The 23,358-nt window shown below is 38.3% G+C and overlaps 1 protein-coding gene across 3 annotated transcripts in view; it reads left to right on the top strand.

Moving 5' to 3' along the window:
• ADK (adenosine kinase) overlaps window positions 1-23,358 on the top strand; it is a 567,694-nt gene that overhangs the window by 434,325 nt on the left and 110,011 nt on the right. For all 3 annotated transcript variants that reach the window (XM_049855646.1, XM_049855647.1, XM_049855648.1), the window contains 2 exons: window positions 7,837-7,872; window positions 20,232-20,346. In XM_049855646.1, the coding sequence (XP_049711603.1) occupies window positions 7,837-7,872; window positions 20,232-20,346 (151 nt within the window). The remainder of the gene's footprint in view (window positions 1-7,836; window positions 7,873-20,231; window positions 20,347-23,358) is intronic.

Here is a 23,358-nt window from a genome sequence, read left to right as displayed (position 1 = left end):
ACTGCTGCTTCCATGGGCGTTGATTGTGTATCCAAGTAAAATGAAATCCTTGACAACTTCAATATTTTCTCCATTTATCATGATGTTGCTAATTGGTCCAGTTGTGAGGATTTTTGTTTTCTTTACACTGAAGTGTAATACATACTGAAGGCTATAGTCTTTGATCTTCATCAGTAAGTGCTTCAAGTGTTCTTCACTTCCAGAAAGCAGGGTTGTGTCATCTGCCTTTCTCAGGTTGCCAGTGAGTCTTCCTCCAATTCTGAGGCCGTATTCATCATATAGTACAGCTTCTCAGATTATTTGTTCAACATAAAAACTGAATAAGTATGGTGAAAGAAAACAACCTTGACACACACCATTCCTGATTTTAAACAGTCCTTCGTTCTGTTTGAACGACTGCCTCTTCAAGGAAGGCTGATTCCGCATGAGCGAAATTAAGTGTTCTGGAATTCCCATTCTTCACAATGTTGTCCATAATTTGTTACGATCCACAGAGTCGAATACCTTTGCATAGTCAATAAAACACAGATAAACATCTTCCTGGTATTTTCTGCTTTCAGCTAAGATCCATCTGACATCAGCAAGGATAGCCTTCATTCCCCATCTTCTTCTGAATCTGGCTTAAATTTCTGGCGGTTTCCTATTGATGTAATGCTGCAACCGTTTTTAAATTATTCTTCAGCAAAATTTTACTTGCGTGTGGTATTCATAATTTTCGATAATTTCTGCATTCTGTTGGATCACCTTTCTTTGGAATGGGCATAAATATGGATCTCTTCCAGTCCAGATAGCTGTCTTCCAAATTTCTCGGCATAGACAAGTGAGCACCTCCAGCACTGCATCCGATTGTTGCAACATCTCAATTGGTATTCCCTCAATTCCTGGATCCCTTTTTTTTTTTTTTTTTTAAACCAATGCCTGCACCATCAGTACCATCAGTTCTTGATGGTATTCTACCTCCTGAAATGGCTGAATGTCAATGAGTTCTTTTTGGTACAGTGACTCTGTGTATTCCTTCCATCTTCTTTTGATGCTTCCTGCCTCATTCAATATTTTTCCCATAAAAAAAAAAAAATTCAATTTTGCAACTTGAGTTGAATTTTTTCTTCAGTTCTTTTAGCTTGAGAAATGCTGAGCATGTTCTTCCCTTTTGGTCTTCTAACTCCAGGTCTTTGCACTTTCCATTGTAATTCTTTACTTTGTCTTCTTGAGCCACCCTTTGAAATCTTCTGTCCAGCTCTTTTACTACATAATTTTTTTTTTAATTTGATTGGATAATCTTTCTTTAAATCTTTTTTTTTTTTAATAGTACTTTAGATGAAGTTTTACGGAACAAACTAGCTTCTCATTAAGTAGTTAGTACACATATTGTTTGATGACATTGGTTAACAACCCCATTATGTGTCAACATTTTCCCTTCTTGACCTGGAGTTCCCTATTACTGACTTTCCTGTGACCTCCTGCTTTCTTGTCCTTGTCACTGGGCTGGTGTCCCCCTTTAGTCTCATTTTGTTTTATAGGCCTGTCTAGTCTTTGGTTGAAGGGTGAATCTCAGGAGTGACTTCATTACTGAGCTAAAAGATTGTCTGGGGGACAATACTCTCAGGGTTTCTCCAGTCTCTGTCAGTAAGACTGGTCTTTTTTTGTGAGTTAGAAATTTGTTCTGCATTTTCTCTAGCTCTTTAAAGTGTTGAAAAGCAAAGATGTCACCTTGAAGACTAAGGTGTGCCTGACCCAACCCATGGTATTTTCAATCGCATCATATGCATGTGAAGGCTGGACAATGAATATGGAAGACCGAAGAAGAATTAACACCTTTGAAATGTGGTGTTGGAGAAAAATATTGAGTATAACATAGACTGCCAAAAGAATAAACAAATCTGTTGTGGAACAAGTACAACCAGAATGCTCCTTAGAGCAAGGATGGCGAGACTGCATCCTACATACTTTGGACATGTTGTCAGGAGTGATCAGTCCTTGGAGAAGGACATCATGCTTGGTAAAATACAGGGTCAGCAGAAAAAAGAAAGACCCTCAACGAGATGGATTGACACAGTGGCTGCAACAATGGGCTCAAGCATAAGAATGATTGTGAGCGTGGCGCAGGACCAGGCAGTGTTTCGTTCTGTAGTATACAGGGCCACTATGAGTTGGATCTGACTTGACAGCACCTAACAACAACAACAACAACTGTCTGAGACCCTTTATTGTGATCCCTGTCAGAGCAGTCAGTGGTGTTAGCCGGGTACCATCTAGTTGTCCTGGACTCAGTCTGGTGGAGGTCATGGTAGTTGTGGTCTATTAGTCCTTACTGCATCATTTCTTCCATTTGCTTTAGCTACTCTTTGTTCAAGAGCAAGTTTCAGAGTTTCGTCTGACATCCCTTTTGGTCTTTTCTTTCTTGTCTTCTTAATGCCCTTTTGCTTTCTTCAATGTATGTCATCTCAAAACTCATCTGGTCTTCGGTCATTAGTGTGCAATGCTTCTAATCTATTCATGAGATTGTCTACAAATTTAGGTGGAATATACTTAAGTCATATTTTGGCTCTCTTGGACTTGTCTTAGTTTTCTTCAGCTTCAACTTGAGCAGCTGATGATCTGTTCTGGTCAGCCCCTGGTCTTTTTCTGACTGATAATATTGAGCTTTTCCATCGTCTCTTTCCATAGATGAAGTCGATTTGATTCCCGTGTTTTCCACCTGGTGAGGTCCATGTGTATTGAAAAAAGATATTTCCACTAAGTCATCAGTCCTTCAAAATTCTTTCATGGAATCTCCAGCATCGTTTCTATTGGCAAGGCCATATTTTCCAACTACCAATCCTGACAGCGTTGTACTTTAGGAAGATCTTGAAATGTTTTTGTTTTTTGACAATGAATGTGAAGCCATTCCTCTTCAATTCCACATTCCTATTATTAATGGATGTTTACAGGTGTTTATTCTCATTTTGAGTCAAGCCACATCACCAAATGAAGGTCCCAAAAGCTTGACTCCATCCATATCATTAAGGTCGACTCTACTTTGTGGAGTCATCTCTTCCCCAGTCATATTTTGAGTGCCTTCCAACCTGAGGTGCTCATCTGCTCACACTATATCAATGTTCTGCTTTTTATAAGGGTTTCGCTAGCCAATTTTTTCAGAAGTAGACTGCCAGGTCCTTCTTCATAGTTTGTCTTAGTCTGGAAGCTCTGCTGAACTCTCTCCATCACGAGTGACCCTGCTAGTATTTGAAAGAAGAGTCGCATAGGTCCCAGCAACACACAAGCCGCCATAGTACGACAAACTGACAGATGAATGGTGGCAGACTACCATACTACGTAGAATCTTGTGCTTCTTCCTTCCATTGGGTAGATGGCAAGCTCCCTGTCAACAGTCAGGCATTACCTTTCTTTAGTCCCGTGTTGGACCTTCTCCCTTTTTGTTTCAGTCCATGAAGTTTCAGTCTACACACAGGACCCCTTGAAGTGCAGAGCAGGAATCAGAGGCAAGGGTGCTGTGATAGCAGTGGTAGCAGTTATACCCTTCAGATCACCCTAGAGGGAAAGAAAGGTGTACTTTTGTGTTTAACTTCTCAAAATAACTTTGTGGTATGGCTAATAAGAATATAGAAAGCTATCCTTATTCATGGAAAACAATCGTCTACGTAGAAAATCATAAGGAATATCCAGAAAAGCTCCTACAACTAATAAGTGAATTTGGCAAAGTCTCAGGATACAAGGCCGAGATACAAAAATCAACTGTGTTTCTGTATTACACGTTATGAATAATTAGAACTAAAATAAGAATATGGATAAGTTGTAGTTTTAGTTTAATCTTGATTATAGATAATTCTTCTTTATGAATAAGAACTGGGGTGTTATCAGATAAAATGCAGAAGAAGTAATTTTCTTCTCAATTGGCTATAAAGAAAATAGTTGTCTTTTCTACACACAAACATGACTGGAGTTTCCCTTCCCTTTCCTGTATAATCTGAGGATTGTGCTTTTTAATAGCGGCTTGCTAATCCCTTTAAATAGCTCTTAATGTAAGTATTCCATAGTTTTCATTAACCATGAATTTTCAGCCTTTTTTTTTTTTTTCCAACCTCTTTTTTATTCAAAAACCATGCATGGTCCTTGTTTCGCCAGCCAGCACCCTTTTAGCCTGGCCGGTGAAGCAGCAAGCCTACTTTAAGTCTTAAATCGCACGGTATAGATGAGAGTCTGAGACTTTAATTGTGTGTCATTTTATTCACAACACTCAATTCCAGGAAGGAAAAAATGACTCTGTGGTTGTAAAAGATATATTATGTGAGTATCATTCACTGTAAACCAAAAATGATACCATATTATGGCCAAAGCAACAATGGGAACTGAATCTGAAAATGTGACCTGCCTGAGAAGCTGAATAATAGTGGAAGTTATCAAAATGGAAAGAAGTGTTAATGTGAAATCCAGCTTTCTCAGAAATACTCTTTCCTGGCCTGTTTGGTTTTGCTTCTGTTGCTTGTCATGCATGGATGAACGTGCTATACTCTCAGGGGAGCCGTAAAGCCTCTGTGTCGGTTGTTTATTTCCTTAATCCCTCCTCCTTTGTGATTTTTGATGTCAGATCTAAAATGGAAAGCCTGTAAATATAATGATTATCACATGGATAATCACCTGCATTAAGAACCGCCCTGCTTCTCTAGTCGAACCCTAGCTGTTCTCCACATGTCACATCCACTCTGAGGTTGGATTTTAACCTGACTGCTTCATTAGATTTGTGAAACTCAGTACAAGGCGCCCTGGGGCAGCACAGATGGAGACTTGCTTGTTTTCTTTCCTCACTTCTACTGCGAAGGCACACTAAAAAGTCCTTTTCAATTTAGTGTGATCAGTTCACTTGGAATTACCCCTGATACTTGGAACCTGCCTTGCTCTGGTGCCCACCCTCTCTGCCCATGTTTTCTTCCCTGCTTTCTGACCTAATGCCCTTCCTTTCTGTTCCTCCATGCTGTGAATCTGAGGGCTCAAATTCTGCTTAAAATTTTTACTGGGTCAAACTGTTCTCCTATGTTGTTTTGTTTGTTTTGCTGAGAGGCAAAAATAAATGTTGTTCCATCATTGTATCCACAAACGCCTTCAGATCAGAGGTTAGCTGTGCGAAAGTCTGCAGTGATGTGAGCCAGCTGCCTTCTTAATTGAGTGACTGGGGGCACCAGCCCAAGATCAAAGGAAGGTAGGAGGAAGTCAGGAGATAAGATCTTTTTAAGCCACAGAACAAGTGCTTAACTTTCCTAGTGATGGGGCACAGCTCTGCAAACCTGTGTGAGGGGTGCCGAGATAGAAGATGGAGTTGACTTCCCTTAAGCATGTCCTTCCTCAGTCAGAAATATGTTGGTATTTGGGATAGTTTACCAGTGTGGAAGTATCCTAGGACCCAGTTTCCTTAAGAAACAGTGGTTTGACATATGCATGTGTCTTCTTGAAATTAGTCAGTTTTGCTTCACCACAACAGATCACAGTTGTCTTCTCAGTACATTTGCATGAGCAAAAGTGGACACTAAAAAGTAATCCGAGTACCATATGTGAATTTTGGGTCTTTATACTTTAGTCCTACAGAGTCTTCGTTTTAAACTGTCTTACAGTCCTCTAGGGCTCTGTCACGCCTCAGATAAAGTTCCTTACAAATACTTAGCTTTTCAGTTGTCTTTTCATGTAAGAATTAGCTTTTATTAATTCTATGACAGCTTTGAAAAACAGTACATTGATATCTTTTTAAACTTCTTCTTTTCCTTGGCATTCAGGCCAAAAAATATTATTGACTATGTGATGTACAGAATTCCATTGTAATATTTGTAAGTAAATTGTGAGAGGTTAAACTTGCTTGTGCCAGTTGTCAAGATCATAATTCAATTTGTGTATGTGGGGGTGGGGGGGTCTACATCAACTGAGGCTAGCCGGACCGGCCTTCGGTTTCTCTAGTGAACAGCCCAAGGAGTTGTACTTTCAGCTTATCATTTTCTGTTAACTTCAGTGTTTAGCTGTAATCATGCATTGTGACCTTTCCAAAATTCTCAAAATGCTTCTCTGAATCTGTAAGTTATTAATATATTGGACCATAACTGCACAGGTACATTTTTCCCCAGTGTTTACCCTAACATACATTTTGTACCCAAATTTGTGCTGGAAACACTGAACTTTCTGCCTTACATGGTTTTGTACATCAGTCGATTTAGTTGAGTTGGATCTGCTCACTACTCAGGCTCAAATCCCATCTTTCTATTAATATCTCTTGGCAAAGATAATTTGGGAGGAATGTAAGTTAAGATGTAGAGGCTCTTGACAGTTGCCTGCAATTTTTTTCATTTTTAAGAAGGAAGTAGAGTTGAAAGTAATATTGCCTCCATTTTCTACAGGTCCTAAAATTGAAACATACACAGGAAGAATAAAAAATAAAAGGATTTGGTTCCACAGATGCCTTTTTGTCTTTAATAGCCCGTTGGTGTAAGGACATTCAAGTATGTAATAATATTTATCAGGTTTTGCCCTTAAGATTTTTAATATCTAAGAGAACTTAGTGTATGAAAACAATGTATTTGTTTTAATGTTCAACTTTTGCTAGTCTCTCCTCTTATATTGAAGGGAGATGATTTTTGTTTTTGGGGGGTGGGGTTTGGTAGTGTTTATTACGAAAATTTTGAAACATACAGAAAAGTTGAGATACTGAACACTCAATACACCACATAATCCATATTTAAGAATTGTTAACATTTTGTCATTTTTGCTTCGGTTGATTGATGATTGATTAATCTCCTCAATTATTTTGAAGTAGATTACACATATCATGACTTTTCATCCCAAAATACATCTCTAAAAAATTAAGGACATTTTCCTTACCATACCTAAAAAATTGGCAATTCCTTAATATTATGTAATTCCCATTTCATATTGAAATTTCTCCAATTGTCCCTGAAAGGATCTTTTATAAGTGGTTTGTTCAAGACAGGATTCGGTTAAGGTCCATGCATTACTTCTGGTCATTCCCCTCCCCTACTTTATCATGACTTTGATTTGTTGAAGAGACCAAACTAGCTGTCCTGTAGAATGCCTTACTTTACGATTTGTCCAGTTGCTTCTGCAATGTATCATTTAACTTGTTCTGCTTTCCCCTATATCTTCTGTAGAGTACATATTATTGAACTGAAGGTTTGATTAATTGTGTTCAGATTTTTCGACGAGAGCACTTTATGGTTGATGGTTTGTACTTCATATTGCATCATGACAGAAGGCACGTAATATTTGGGGGTCCTACAATTAGTGATGCTATGTGGTGAGATCCATCTCTGGGTTAAGGTTGTCACAGCTTGATCCTTCCATTATAAAGTTATGCTTTGATCCCATGACCAGCTTATAATCTGTGATACTGTGATTTCGTGGAAATACCCGGTTCCCCATCATCTTTTCACCTAATGAATTTCGTATCCATTGATGATCCTTGCCTGAATAAATTTCATTATGGGTCACAAAATGGTGATTTTTCTGAATCTATACATTTTAATCAGTGTATTCTGAGGTTTCAGATAATCGTCTTTCTTTGCTGGGGTCAGCACACCTGAGCTCCCTGTGGCAGCTACAGTGCAAACACGCACTACGTCTTCTTTACTCACGTTGTGAAGTGTGCTGACATTATGCTGCCTTTTTTTTTTAATGCCAAGGGAAAAAAGAAAGCTTTTTTGGTGTAAGAATGAAAATTGAACTATGTGGATATAGTGAGATAATTGTGTAAAAAGAAGACTATTTGAATGAGTTTCAAAATGGATTATTTCTTCATTACCTAGTACTTTATAATTAACTGTTCTTTTTTTTTTGTTTCAGGAGGCTGCCACTTTTGCTAGAGAGCAAGGCTTTGAGGTGAGTTAACCCACAATTGCACACTAAACAGATCCTGAAGGTTTTTTCTAGCTGATAATGAAGTTCTTTTGGACAGTGATTGATGTGCTATTATACTCTCAGAGCCTCGCAGCAGTTGCCATGGAAACTTGGCAGTCGTCATGGTTTCTTTGTTCTGCCAGCACAGTGTTATGACGCACTCTGCTAGGTCTGCACCCAACATCGCCTACAGATGTTATTTATTGAATTTTGAAAAGCCTCTTGGGAAGCCAAGAGGTTGGGCACGGTTTCAAGCTGCCTCTGCAGATATGGGGCCTGTCAGTTTGTTCAGTTAAAAAGCTACCTCATTAGCTGCATTACATTTCATAAGGCTTCACCGCTAAAGCGGCAGTGGGGCAAGACTCAGTAGTGAAATATAATGCTGTTTACATAATTTCAACCCTACCACATGTAGATTGTCATTATGCAAATTAATTTCCAAAAGGTTGTATGTAACAGTTGTTAGGAACTGATTAATTTAAATCCTGTTCATATAAACTTCCTGTTTGAATCTTTCCCTTTTTATTTTATTTGTGGGGGGAGGGGCAGCATAAAATATACATAAATTTTCTGAAACTAAATATTGATGATTGGTTTTAATTTCCAGGTCCTGATTCTATTTTCCTGGTAGAATCATTATTCTTTCAAGATTCAAAAACTCCATGTGGTTGTTCTTGGTAAATTAAGATACCAGTTAAGACCATAATTCCACCCATATAATATCTGTCTTCTAATGGATTATTACAAAACACTGAGTTTAATCTAAACCCAGATTAACTGACAGAGAATGAGCTGAGTTTATGAGTCTTCTGTGACTATCAGATTTATTGAGCCAGAACTATGGAGAATGCTTTATTCTGTACATCAATTTGGTATATTGGTAGGCAATAATAAAAAAAAAAATTTTTTTTTAATCTGCATAGAGGTGGTATATAGAAGCTCTTTCCTTACTTAGATACTCAGTATTGCCTACTATCTAGAATCTTTGAGGATTGATTGGATAGTATTAATAAGCTCACTTTGAACTCCTTAGATAAAGGTGTCAGAATTTGTGATAGAACTGTTATTTAAATGTACTAAAGGTGACTCATTATCAAGCAACAAAATAATACATGTGCATGTTACCCACGTCATAGAACTTGATAACCAGAAATAGAGCTTCCTCTTCATAGGGAAAGATGATGAGCATGTGGTCTAAGTATTCTATGCTCAAGGTCCTATGAAACAACTATTTCAGGATAGGAAACCCTGCCTCATTATACTCAACTCTTGGCAACTGTGATAGCTTCTTGGGAGTTGATTTGCTTTACCTTATTCCAGCGAATATAAGGTTGAGTAATGTGTAAAAGGAATGAAGATTTCCAGGTTTTTGTTTTTCCAGTTGTTTCACTTGGTAATTTCCCAAAATGGAAGTTGATGTATAGGGCTAAGTGTAATCAGGGGAATATTTAATTTCATAATCAAATCAAAATTCTCAACAGATAAAAGCCTGTAGAATATAAAATTCATGTCCTGTGAGTTTTCTCTGTTAGCATAAAAAAATGTATGTGGCTCTATAAAATAACCAATTTTACCATAAATGATCATGATCCACTAGTATCTAGATAATAATTTTTAAATAGTTTGTTAAAAATAACATTTATTTTTTAAATGGCTTATTAATTCATATTTTATTGTACCCTTGATACATTCTTTGAGTATATCTAGTTTAAATTCAGTCTTAGAAATAAGCTACTTTTGCTATTTTCTACCAACCAACATTAGCTTTTCCATTAGTTCTTACTTACTGATTCCAAATTGTTTCTTTTTACCGTAAATCTGCCATAATTGATTATAGCATATAAGTCAAGTGATGATAATTCTAATCGCATACCTTATTATCTCCTGACATAGCAAAACTGCTCTGTCACTTATATTGACAGTGACGCGTTGGATTGGTTAAGCACATATTATCTTGATGTGTCCCTTCATGGGTTCCCTAAAATATTACAGTCATTACAGAATATATATGAATCATGAGTAGTGTTATTATTACTGAAATATAATCCATGCGTGGATCGCTATTTGGACAAATTCAGTGATTTCAAAATGTCATTAAAGTTTCCTTAGTCCACTAGGCAGTAATATGAAAGCATAGGTTTGGAACTTGGTATTCTTAAAGATTCAAACAAGAATGTATCACATTATCTTAGCAGTTTTCTGTCTATGGAAATGTGTTAGTGCTCTTAAGTCTAGTGTGACAAATAGGAAAAAAATCTACATTTTATCCTTCTAAATTTTAATTTTGCCTTTAAATTTGGGGCATGAAGGCGAGGAGAGAAATGAAAAGATTAAAAAGAAAGGAAAGGTGAGCATTTTTTCTTCCCATCAGCTCTTCTGTCCTACCATCATTTTCTATTATAAATCCCAATCAGTGCCCAAAGCCACTGAGCACTGCCACTAGTGATCTGTCTGCTGACAGACCAATCCAAATGCCTCTAAAAATAACCAGTGTTTATTCAAAAGGAAATATCCTCATCAGCATTGTTTATGATATTCTGGTTAGCTTCTCTACAAATTTTAGATAATCTTTCTTTCAAAAAATCTTTAATCTTTAAAATGAATTGGGCAATTTTCAGTAAGAAGAGGCAGCTTAGGGCACTGGAGAATGAGATAAAAACTGGAGCTGGGCAGAGCACAAAGCAGAAGAGACGATTTTTTTATATAGGTGATGGAAAATTGCATAGTGCCTGATTTAAATGACAGACCTGCTAAGAATTTAAAATGACAATTCTTGCGGTAAAAAGTTTCATAAGGCATTTTATTATTCTGGGAGATCTACCTTTTCTTAAATCTACCTTACCTTGAGCTGAACCGATTAAAGGTTTGTATTTTTAGGACCTAAATAAAAATAAGGTGCTTAAAAGCATGTTTCATTATGAAAGCCTCTAAAAGCTGTATTGAAAATTGATTTAAATTAAATAAAGTAAAGAAAATACCTATAGAACTTAGAAGTATTCTCTGTATTTTCATTGTCTGTGCAACAGAGTATGTGCCAAATGATTAAGAGAATTCATACCTACTTTTGGGTCATTTATTCACTTTTGCTGTAAGCAACACATTTTAATTTTCTTATTTTAGATCTCTAGGATATAATACTTTTGCCCACAGAAGAATCAAAGCAGTCCTTCTCCCTTTTCCTGCTTCTCCCACAAGCCCTGACTCTACCCAGAGGATCCCAGATTTGTAGCCTTTCTCTACCCAGTGATTCTATCATCTTACACCACTGACAGAGGAAAGTATACAATTGTGCTGTCTACTATGGTATCCCCCCTGCATCTGTCAGTTTGTCGTACTGTGGTGGCTTATGCGTTGCTATGAGGGTCACCCGTGGAGGACAGGTTTCAGCTGAGTCTCCAGACTAAGACAGACTAGGAAGAAAGACCTGATGGTCTACTTCTGAAAAGTATTAGCCAGTGAAAACCTTATGAATAGCAGCAGAACATTGATATAGTTCTAGAAGATGAGCCCCTCAGGTTGGAACGCACTCAAAAGATGACTAGGGAAGAGCTGCCTCCCCAAAGTAGAGTTGACCTTCATGACATGGATGGAGTCAAACTTTTGGGACCTTCATTTGCTGATGTGGCACAACTCAAAATAAGAAGAAACAGCTACAGACATCCATTAATAATCAGAACACAGAATGTACGAAATATGAATCTAGGAAAATTGGAAATCATCAAAAAGGAAATGAAGCGTGTAAACATCAGTATCCTAGGCATTAGTGAGCTGAAATGGACTCGTATTGGCCATTGTGAGTCGGACAATCATATAGTCTACTATGCCGGGAATGACAACTTGAAGAGGAATGGCATTGCATTCGTTGTCAAAAAGAACAAAAAAAGACCAGACTTGATGGTCTGACTGAGACTAGAGGAATCCTGGCAGTCATGGTCCCCAAACCTTCTGTTGGCCCAGGACAGGAACCATTCCCGAAGACAACTCATCAGACATGGAAGGGACTGGACAATGGGTTGGAGAGAGATGCTGATGGGGAGTGAGCCACTTGTATCGGGTGGACACTTGAGACTGTGTTGGCATCTCCTGTCTGGAGGGGCGATGGGAGGATAGAGGGTTAGAAACTGGCAAAATGGTTATGAAAGGAGAGACTGGAGGGAGGGAGCGGGCTGACTCATTAGGGGGAGAGTAAATGGGAGCGTGTAGTAAGGTGTATATAAGTTTATGTGCGACAGACTGACTTGATTTGTAAGCTTTTACTTAAAGCACAATAAAAATTATTTAAAAAAAAAAAAAAAGAACATCGCAAACTGTATCCTGAAGAACAACCCTGTCAGTAATAGGATAATATCCATACACCCACAAGGAAGACCAGTTAATGTGACTATTATTCAAATTTATGTACCAATCACTAAGGCCAAAGATGAAAAAATTGAAGATTTTTACCAATTTCAGCTGTTTGAAATTGATCAAATATGCATTTAGGATGCATTGATAATTACTGGTGATTGGAATGCAAAAGTTGGAAACAAAGAATAAGGATCAGTAGTTGGAAAATATGGCCTTGGTGATAGAAATGGTGCCGGAGATCACGTGATAGAATTTTGTAAGACCAATGACTTCTTCATTGCAAATAAACCTTTTTTCTACAAAATAAGTGGCGACTATGAACTTCACCAAATGGAGTACACAGGAATCAAATCAACTACATCATGGAAAGAGACAATGGAAAAGCTCAATATCTTCATTTAGAACAAGGCCAGGGGCCGACTGTGAAAAAGATCATCATTTGCTCCTATGCAAGTTTAAGTTGAAGCTGAAGAAAATTAGAACAAGTCCAAGAGAGCCAAAGTATAGAGACCATCTCAAGAACAGATTTGATGCACTGAGCACTAATGATCAAAGAGCAGACAAGTTGTGGAATGACATCAAGGACATCATACATGAAGAAAGTAACCAAAAAAAACAAACCCAGTGCTGTCGAGTCGATTCCGACTCATAGCGACCCTATAGGACAGAGTAGAACTGCCCCACAGAGTTTCCAGGGAGCGCCTGGTGGATTCGAACTGCCAAGCCTTTGGTTAGCAGCCATACCACTTAACCACTATGCCACCAGGGTTTCCATGAAGAAAGTAAGAGGCCATTAAAAAGGCAGAAGGAAAGAAGAGACCAAAATGGATGTCAGGAGAGACTCTGAAACTTGCTTTGAACATAGAGTAGCTAAAGCAAAAGGAAGAAATGATGAAGTAAATAAACTGAACAGGAGATTCCAAAGGGCGGCTCGAGAAGACAAAGTATTATAATGACATGTGCAAAGACCGGGAGTTAGAAAACCAAAAGGAAAGAACACATTTGGCATTTCTCAAGCTGAAGAACTGGAGAAAAAATCCAGGCCTCAAGTTGCAATATTGAAGGATTCTACAGGAAAAATATTAAACACAGGAAGCTTCAAAAGAAGATTGAAGGAATACACACAGTCACTATACCAAAAAGAAGTGGTTGGCATTCAGCCATTTCAGGAGGTAGCATATGATCAGGAACTGATGGTACTAAAGGAAGAGGTCCAAACTATACTGAAGGCGTTGATGAAAAACAAGACTTCAGGAATTGATGGAATACCAATTGAGATGTTTCAACAAACAGAGCCAACACTGGAAGTGCTCACTCATCTATGCCAAGAAATTTGGAAGACAGCTACCTGGTCAACCAACTGGAAGAGATCCATATTTATGCCCATCCAAAGAAAGGTGATCCAACAGAATGCAGAAATTATCGAACAATATCATTAATATCACACACAAGTAAAATTTTCCTGAAGGTCATTCAAAAGCAGCTGCAGCAGTACATCAACAGAGAAGTGCCAGAAGTTCAAGCCAGATTCAGATGAGGACATGGAACCAGTGATATCATTGCTGACGTCAGATGGATCCTGGCTGAAAGCAGATAATACCAGAAAGATGTTTACCTGAGTTTTATTGACTCTACAAAGGCATTTGACTGTGTGGATCATATCAAATTATGGATAACGTTGCAAAGAATGGGAATTCTAGAACACTTAATTGTGCTCATGAGAAACCTGTACGTAGATCAAGAGGCAGTCATTCAAACAGAACAAGGGGAGACTGTGTGGTTTAAAGTCAGGAAAGGTGTGTATCAGGGTTGTACCCTTTCACCATACTTACTTGGTTTGTATGCTGAGCAAATAATCCATGAACTGGACTATATGAAGAAGAATGTGGCATCAGGATTGGAGGAAGACTCATTAACCTGCGTTATGCAGATGGTACAACCTGGCTTACTGAAAGTGAAGAGAACATGAAGCGCTTACTGATGAAGATCAAAGACTACAGCCTTCAGTACGGGTTACACCTCAACATAAAGAGAACAAAAATCCCCACAAATGGACCAATAAGCAACATTATGATAAACGGAGAAAAGATTGAAGTTGTCAAGGATTTCATTTTACTTGGATCCACAGTCAACACCCATGGAAGCAGCAGTCAAATCAAAAGATGGGTTGCAATGAGCAAATCTGCTGCAAAAGACCTCTTTAAAGTGTTGAAAAGCAAAAATGTCACCTTGAAGACTAAGGTGTGCCTGATCCAAGCCATGGTGTTTTCAGTCATCTCATATGCATGTGAAAGCTAGACAATGAATAAGGAAGACTGAAGAAAAATTGACGCCTATGAATTATGGTGTTGGCAAAGGATATTGAATATACCATGGACTGCCAAAAGAATGAACAAACCTGTTTTGGAAGAAGTACAGCAAGAATGCTGCTTAGAAGCAAGGATGGCAAGACTTCATCTCACATAGTTTGGACATGTTATCAGGAGGGATCAGGCCCTGAAGAAGGACATCATGCTTGGTAAAGTAAGAGGGTCAGCAAAAAAAAAGAATACCCTCAATGAGATGGATTGACACAGTGGCTGCAACAATGTGAGGATGGCACAGAACCAGGCAGTATTTCATTCTGTTGTACATAGGGTCACTATGAGTTGGAACAGACTGGATGGCACCTTACAACAACAACATCCACGAATAATCGGAACCTGGAATGTACAAAGTATGAATCTAGGAAAATTGGAAATCGTCAAAAATGAAATGGAACGCATAAACATCCATATCCTAGGCATTAGTGAGCTGAAATGGACTGGTATTGGCCGTTTTGAATCAGACAATCATATAGTCTACTATGCTGGGAATGACAACTTGAAGAGGAATGGTGTTGCATTCATCGTCAAAAAGAACGTTTCGAGATCTATCCTGAAGTACGATGCTATCAGTGATAGGATAATATCCATATGCCTACGAGGAAGAGTAGTTAATACAACTATTATTCAAATTTACACACCAACCACTAGGGCCAAAGATGAAGAAATAGAAGATTTTTATCAGCTGTCGCAGTCTGAAATTGATGGAACATGCAATCAAGATGCATTGATAATTACTGGCGATTGGAACGCGAAAGTTAGAGCAGGACTCGCACCCCCAAAGTCTGATTTCAGAGATCACACTGTTAGCCGCTATTCTGTGCTGCCCACATATCACTTCTACAGTTTCTGGCAATGTGCATTTTGCTGTTGTTATCACAGAACTATTTATCACCTTAGGCAAGTTATTTAACCTCCTGTGACTCAGTTTCTTCATCTATAAAATGGGAATGTTCTAATAAACCTTAGAAGCAAAGCAAGTCTTTAGCTCACTTACTTTGGACACATCATCAGAAAAGACCAGTTGCTAGAAAAGAATATCATGTTTGGTAAAGTAGAAGTTCAGCGAAAATGAGGAAGACCCTCTATGAAATGGATTGACACAATGGCTCCAACAATGGGTTCAAACATACCAACAATTGTGAGAATGGTGCAGTACTGGGCAATTTTTCCTTCTGTTACACATAAGGCCACCGTGAGTCAGAGCTAAATCGACAACGACTAACAACCACCACCTACTATCTAGAGATGTTGAGATGTAATGAATCATTAGAGCTATATACAGTGCCCATAACTCAATTGACGTGAGCTTTCTTCTACTTCTCCTCCCCCCTTTCGTCTTTCTCCTCCCTTTTGAGATACCAATTGTCATTGAGCCGGCTCTGACTCATGGCAACCCCATTTGTGTCAGAGTAAAACTGTACTCCATAGAGTTTTCCAAAGCTGATTTTTCAGCAGTAGACCTCCAGGCCTTTCTTCTGAGGTACCTCTGGGTGGATTTGAACCTCCAGCCTTTCAGTTAACAGTTGAACGTGTGAACCATTTGCATCACCCCGGGACTCCCCCCATAATTAAAATCACCATCCTTAAAATTCTTGAGGCCCTTTCTAGAAATTTTGGGGTAACCTCAGGATGCGACAGTTTGGGAGAGTATCAGTAAGGGTCAGTGGAGAAAGGAAATTAGTATTTATTAAGTACTTAGTATATGCTTGGTAATATATTGGAGCCCTGATGGCATAGTGGTTAATTGTTTGGCTGGTAACCAAAAGGTGAGCACTTCGGATCCACCAGCCACTCCTTGGAAACTCTGTGGGGCACTTCTACTCTGTCCTATAGGGTCTTTATGAGTCAGAATTGACTCGATGGCAATGGGTTTGGTTTTTGTTTTTTAGATAATATATTAAGACCTTTCACTTACCTTATCTTTTGTCATCCTTGCAACTGTTTTTAGCTTTTTATTTTGAAATAATTTTAGACTTACAGAAAAGTTACCAAAATAGCAGAGTTCCTATATATACCCTTCACCCAGCCTCACCTAATGCTATGATTAATAGAATAATCAAAATGAGGAAACTAACATTGGTAGAATACCAATAACTAAACTATAGACTTTATTCTGATTTCACCAGTTTTCGCTCTAGTTTTGCTTTTCTGTTCCAGAATTTATTCCAGGATCCCATGTATTCAGTTGTCATGTCTCCTTAGTCTCCTCTAATCTGTGACAGTCTCTCACTCTTTCCTTGTTCATGACCTTGATGCTTGGAGGAAGAGTACAGATCAGTCTCTTTGTAGACTGTCCCTCAGTTTAATCTCATGAGATTAAGTCGAGGTTATACATTTGGGCAGGAATACCACAGAACTGACGTGTCCTCCTCAGTGCCTATATCAGGGAGGTACATGATGTCAATATGTCTTATGATTGGTCATCTTAATCTTATTCCTGGGTTAAGATGACACTGTCAATTTTCTCCACTGTAATGTTGGCATTCTTCCTTTTGTAATGAATACATATCTTATGGGGAAATGCTTTGAGACTATGTAAATCTCCTGTTTCTTTTCAAAGTCTTGCCTACTTCTTTTAGCATGCATCTCTCATAACATTTCTTAAGTATTATTTTCTTACTTTCATTGATGAGGAAACAGAAACTCAGAGAGGTTTATTAACCTGCTCCAGGTCACACAGTACGTCCAGGTCCAGCAAAGCAATGACTCCTCAAGGCACAGTGCAAAATTCAGATTAGGTGCTTACTGGCAGTGAACCTAGAGTGACTGACAAAAGGATTTCATATAACTGTGGATATAGATGGAAGTAGAATAAACTTTAAGCATTCTGTAGAGATTTATGTTTTGTGTTTGGAAAAGTTTACTTTGACCCTGAGTTGCCATTTTGATAAGATTTAATTTGAGACATAAGAAAAGTTTCTTTGATTGGATTGCTAAAACTTCTATTAAATATATGTATATAACAAAAAAAAACCATTGCCATAGAGTTGATTCTGAGTCATAGTGATCCTATAGAACAGAGTAGAACTGCCCCATAGAGTTTCCAAGGAGCACCTGGTGGATTTGAACTGCAGACCTTTTGGTTAGCAGCCATAGCACTTAACCACTGTGCCACCAGGATTTCTATACACACACACACACATACACACACACACACACAAATATCCTCCCACAGAGTTGGTAGAAGGCAACCATGGAATTTCATTCTTAATGTAATCCTTATACCATCTCTTTTGAAAAAAACATTTAGTACATGCATGGGTTCCACTCCCAAGATGATAAAGTGAACCTGTTTCTGGAGTTTGCCTCTTGTCTTTATCAAATATAAAGTGTACTTAATCATAAGCAAGAATCTTATAGTAGTAAAATATATTTGTGCTAAGGTGGTTGGGAGAATACGTATGAGTTATTTTAATTAAATGTATACTTTCACTTGAGAGAGTGAATACATTGTTAGTATATGGCTTTTTTTTTTTTTAATCCTTTCAGCTGTTACTTGTCATTTCTAATGGTCAGTCCCCAAGAACTGAGGGAATTTCTTTTCTCATCTTATCAGAGTTCAGACTTAGTTCTGTTCTAAAATAAGCAACCCAAAGTGAAATAGTCAGCATGTTTGAAAGGTCAGCATCATTGTCCTGCCGCAAGAGGCTGTTCTCTTCAGAAAGAAGAGTGCTCTGGAAATCATAATGTTAGGTGTGTTAGAAGCTTAGCTTCATATATTGTCTGAAATTTCTTAAATATTTAGTGAACAAACAACATACGGAATTTTCACTAGAGATTGTCATACCTTTAAAAATGTCATGGTTTCTTCCTTGACACTATTGCCCTAAGATAACCTTTACACCTTAAACCAAAAATATCCCCTGAAGTCTTCTTAAAATCAAACAATAGTTTAACTAGTAAACATGTCTGCCTTGAGCATTATGCTGTTTTAAGAACTATATGGGATCAAATTGACAACAGCAAATCGAAAGATTAGATAGCAACTTTAGAGGGCAGTGAGTGAATGTTAATGGTGAAAGAACAACTCAGAAAAGGAGGGTGAGAATGGTTGCACAACTTGAAGAATGTAATCAGTGTCACTGAATTGCATATGTAGAAACTGTTGAATTTGTGTCTGAAATGCTATGCATATTCTCAACAATGGAAAAATTAATTTTTTTAAATGTCATAGTTTCTGATGTTGTTTATAACCACTGTAAACCATCATGACTTGTCTGCTTTGCTTACCTGTATTTTTCTGTCCTGTATGTGTAGTTAACTTCCTTTACGTCACTCAGATATACTGCCTCTCTGATACTTGTTTTTCTCTCTGTAGCTGTTTGAAGCTTTGCACAGTGAGAGAGCAAACTAACACCAAAGCCCACACCATGGATAGTTTCAAAGGCTCACAAAATTCGCAATGGATTTTTAAATTATCTAAAATGATTGACAGCCTGATTCTAAAAATCCTACCTTTAGCTCAAGAGCTCGATTTCATGTCAGTACGTTTATGATGTTAAGTTTCCACAGCCTGTGTGTGTGAAAAATAGCATCAGAGTTTCTAGACTTAACTTGTAATTTTTTAAACTTATCTTTCTTCAAGAAAATTATTTGTAGGAAAGGGTTAGCATTTCTTTCTCTCATTTCGGTCCTTTGAATAATTTGGCATTATAGCAACTGTATTATTCCAAAAGTCAGCCTAATTATTGTCTTAGTCATCTAGTGCTGCTGTAACAGAAATATCACAAGTGGATGGCTTTAACAAAAAGAAGTTTATTTTCTCACAGTGAAGTAGGCTAAAAGTCTAAATTCAGGGTGTCAGCTCCAAGGGAAGGCTTTCTCTCTCTGTTGGCCTTCTCATCAATCTTCCCCTGGTCAAGGGGCTTCTCAGGCGCAGGGACCCCGGGTCCAAAGGACGCTCTCTCCTCCTGGTGCTGCTTTCTTGGTGGTATGAGGTCCCCCGTCTCTCTGGTTACTTTTCTCTTTTATATTTCAGTTTTGTAGATTGAGTCCTGCCTCACTAACACAACTGATGCCCATCTTCCCTCATTAACATCACAGAGGCAGGACTGACAACATACGGGAAAATCACACAGTATTGGGAGTCATGGCCCAGCCCAATTGTTACACACATTTTTGAGGGTACATAATTATATCCGTGACAATTATGGTTTGTAAACCTCTAAAATAATTAAATTATTTCTCTTTTTTAAAAACTCTCTTCAACTGGAAATTTGAAATTTGACTAAATATTAAGTATTAAGGAATTGTTAATTTTTTAAAGTATGATAGTAGATATGTGGTTAAGTTTGTTTAAGTCATTACCTTTCAAAGACACATACTGAAACATTTGTAGATGACATTAGATGGAGTCTGGGATTTGCTTCAGAATAATATGGAAGGCAAGGTGGGTAGGGTATAGATGAAATAAAATTAGTCATAAATTTATAATTGCTGCAGCTTAATGATGGTTTCTGGGTGATAATTATGCTATTGTTTACTTTTGTATACAGTTATTTTTTTTTTTAACTCTCTTAATAGATGTTAAGGTCTCTCATTTTGATCAGAGAAGCTAAATCCTTAATCTAATAAAGTTTTGCATTACCTTACTGGCTATGAGAATTTTTTCTTCCTTTCCATTAACAGACTGAAGACATTAAAGAGATAGCCAAAAAGGCACAAGCCTTGCCCAAGGTGAACTCGAAGAGGCCGCGAATTGTGATCTTCACCCAAGGGAAAGACGACACTATAATGGCTACAGGTATGTGTGGGAACTGTGTGAGAGACCTGTGTTACGGAGATTGATCATTTGTAACAAAATTCTATATTCTTCTGTTACAATGTATTCAAAGCAATGTACTTTCCATAGTTTTTATTTTACTAAACATACCTGCCTTCTGTCTCAGTAGAAAAAATTTCATCTTTGAGAAGATAATTTATTAAAATTCAATAGAGTACAACTTCTTTGATTTTGTATGTTTGATATTTTGGATTTGAGATTTTTCAGTCTAAAAGTATCTTTTCTTAAAAAATATGCTTCATTTATTAAATGCCTATGGTAGAATAAAATTACCTAATTATGAACAAATAAAATCCAAGAAATAATTTATATCCTCAGTTTTTCCTTTAAGAGGAAAATCTCAGTTCTGCTTTTTCTCAGGTGTCTGTTTCGTAGACTCATAGACATAGAATAGAAATTTCATCTAGAAAACACTTTATTGATTTATTTCTTTATATCGCTGTACCTTCCTTTCCATATGGAAGATCTATGATTACATTTCTTAGTCCCTCTTTATTGCTTTAATGTTGTCTTCTTTTATATGATAACATCGCTGTTACCCTGTTTTGAGCTTTTTTTTTTAATCTTGCCATGTTTTTTTTATTTCCCTGTCAGGGTTGACTTCTAATTGCTCTGCCCAGTGTTCTAGTCTTGGGTTGAGACCTGATATTACTGATTTTCTAACCAAAGAACTCCCTTTAGTATTCCTTGTAGTTTTGGTTTGATTTTTACGAATTCCCCAAACTTCTGTTTTATCTGGAAATGTCCTAATTTCACCTTCATGTTTAAGAGACAGTTTTGCTGGATATATGATACTTGGCTGGCAGTTTTTTCCTTCAATTTTTTAAATATGTCATCCCCTTGACTTCTTGCCTGCGTGGTTTCTGCCGAGTAGTCTGAGCTTATTCTTATTGGCTCTCCCTTGTAGGTGACATTTTGTTTATCCCTAGCCACTCTTAAGTTTGATTATAATATGTCCTGGTGACTTTCTTTTAACATCTACCTTATGTGGAGTTCAATGAGCATCTTGGATAGATATCTTCTCACCTTTCACGATATCAGGGAAGTTTTCTACCAACAAATCTTCAAGAATTCTCTCTATATTTTCTGTTATCCCTCCCTGTTCTGGTACTCCAATCACTTATATGGTATTTCTCTTGATAGAGTCCCACATGACTCTTAAGGTTTCTTCATTTTTTTTTTAATCTGATTTTTCTTCAAATATGTTAGTGCCAAGTGATTTATTTTCAAGTTCAGAAATTCTGGCTTCTACTTGCTCAATTCTGCTCCTCTGACTTTCTACTGAGTTGTCTATTTCTGTAATTTTATTGTTAATCTTCTGAATTTCTGATTGCTGTCTGTCTACAGATTTTTCCAGCTTATTAAACTTTTCATTATGTCTCTGAATAATCTGTCTAATTTCTTCAATTGCTTTATCCGTATGTTCCGTGGCTTGTTCTGCGGATTGCCCAATTGCCTTCCTGATGTCTTGAAGGGTTCTGTATATTAATCTTTTGTATTCTGGCACTGGTAATTCCAGGAATGAACTTTCGTCTAGAAGATCCCTGGATTCTTTGTTTTGAGAGCTTGTTGAGGTGATCATGGTCTGTTTGTTTATGTGACTTGATATTGACTGTTGTCTCCAAGCCATCTGTAAGTTATTGTATTAGTTTATGCTTGCTTACTGTGTCATAGCTTCTTGCTTTGTTTTGTTTTGATATACCCAAATGGGTTGCTCGAGTGAGCTAGCTTGATTATTTTTGCCTTTGGAGCTCTGACATCCTGTTCCCAGATGGCTAGAGCTGTTATCAGGTATATCAGTCTAGGAGTCCATTCACTTTTCTTGTATGAATTCAGCTCAGGTGTCCAGGTAGCTGATCGTCAAGTATGTGGTACAGGCTCTGTCTAGTCTTAGAGGGGGAGGGGTGAGTGGTGTATGTACTGGTATCTGATTGCAGCAGGGGGTCATGCCTTGAACAAGGCAGGGGGCTGAGAATCCACCCCCAAGTGTCTCTGAGGAAAGCGTGTCCCTGTTCCCTAGAGTGTGCAGGTGGGTGGGTTCTGCAGATGGACCATGGGCACCCAAAGTTTTTAGTTGTAAGGACTGGGAGGTACCAGTTACCCTTGGACCCCTGTCGCGGGTGGCTGGGTGACCTGAGTGGAGCTACCAGTCCTTAGGTCCCTGATGTAGGTAGGTGAGGACCTTGTTTAATAGGCAATGTCAAACATCAAACACCCACCTCTCCAGCGCACAGCTGAAACGGAGTCTGCCAACAAGGGCCTATTCTCCCAAAATAGGCCCACACAGATCCATGCAGGAGGGAAGGTGCTCTAAGTCCACGGACCATTTATGCCTGGACAGGAGCCTCTTCTGTCCTGAGCTTCCCCGGATAGTGGAGCTGGCAAATTATCTTTTCCCCCAAATGCAAATTTTTTTCTTCTCCAAAGCCGGGAGGATGGCTCTAGGTGCTCAACAGGGCCTTTCTCAGGCCCAGGGAATTCAGCTGCTGAAGCCGGCTTGGGAGTGAGGAGGCGCGGTAAAATATACACAAGTACTTAGCTTTTGCCAAGAGCACCGCTCTTCTTTGGTTCCGGAAGTGTGAGTAGGCCGTGTGGCTGGCTGCTTCTCCCTGAGGAAACTACGGCCAAACTCTAGTACCAGCCCGCCGCCGCAGCTGTGGGAATGGTGCCTGAAGGCTCCCTGTGATTCAGGTCTGGTAACTCCTTTCCGCTTCTGGACAGTCTCTTCCTGCACCTGGCCCTCAGCTCATTTTCTAAGCTTGCCTTTGAAGCTCAGGGCTCCCAGCTTGTCACAAATATTCTCGTTTCACTTGTATTTTCAGGTCTTTGTTGTAAAGTGGGCTCACCGGAAGCATCTGTCTATTCCGCCTTCTTGGCTCCACCTCCATTTTATTGATTTAAATGATTAATATTGTCAATATGATGCTACCTACTAACTATAAACCAAAATATAAACTTTTTTAATACTGTCTG

This window comes from Elephas maximus, chromosome 16 (assembly GCF_024166365.1).
Source record: "Elephas maximus indicus isolate mEleMax1 chromosome 16, mEleMax1 primary haplotype, whole genome shotgun sequence".
Classification (NCBI taxonomy): Eukaryota; Metazoa; Chordata; class Mammalia; order Proboscidea; family Elephantidae; genus Elephas; species Elephas maximus.
Note: the sequence above shows the minus strand (reverse complement) of the source record. Positions and strands in the feature narration are given on the sequence as shown.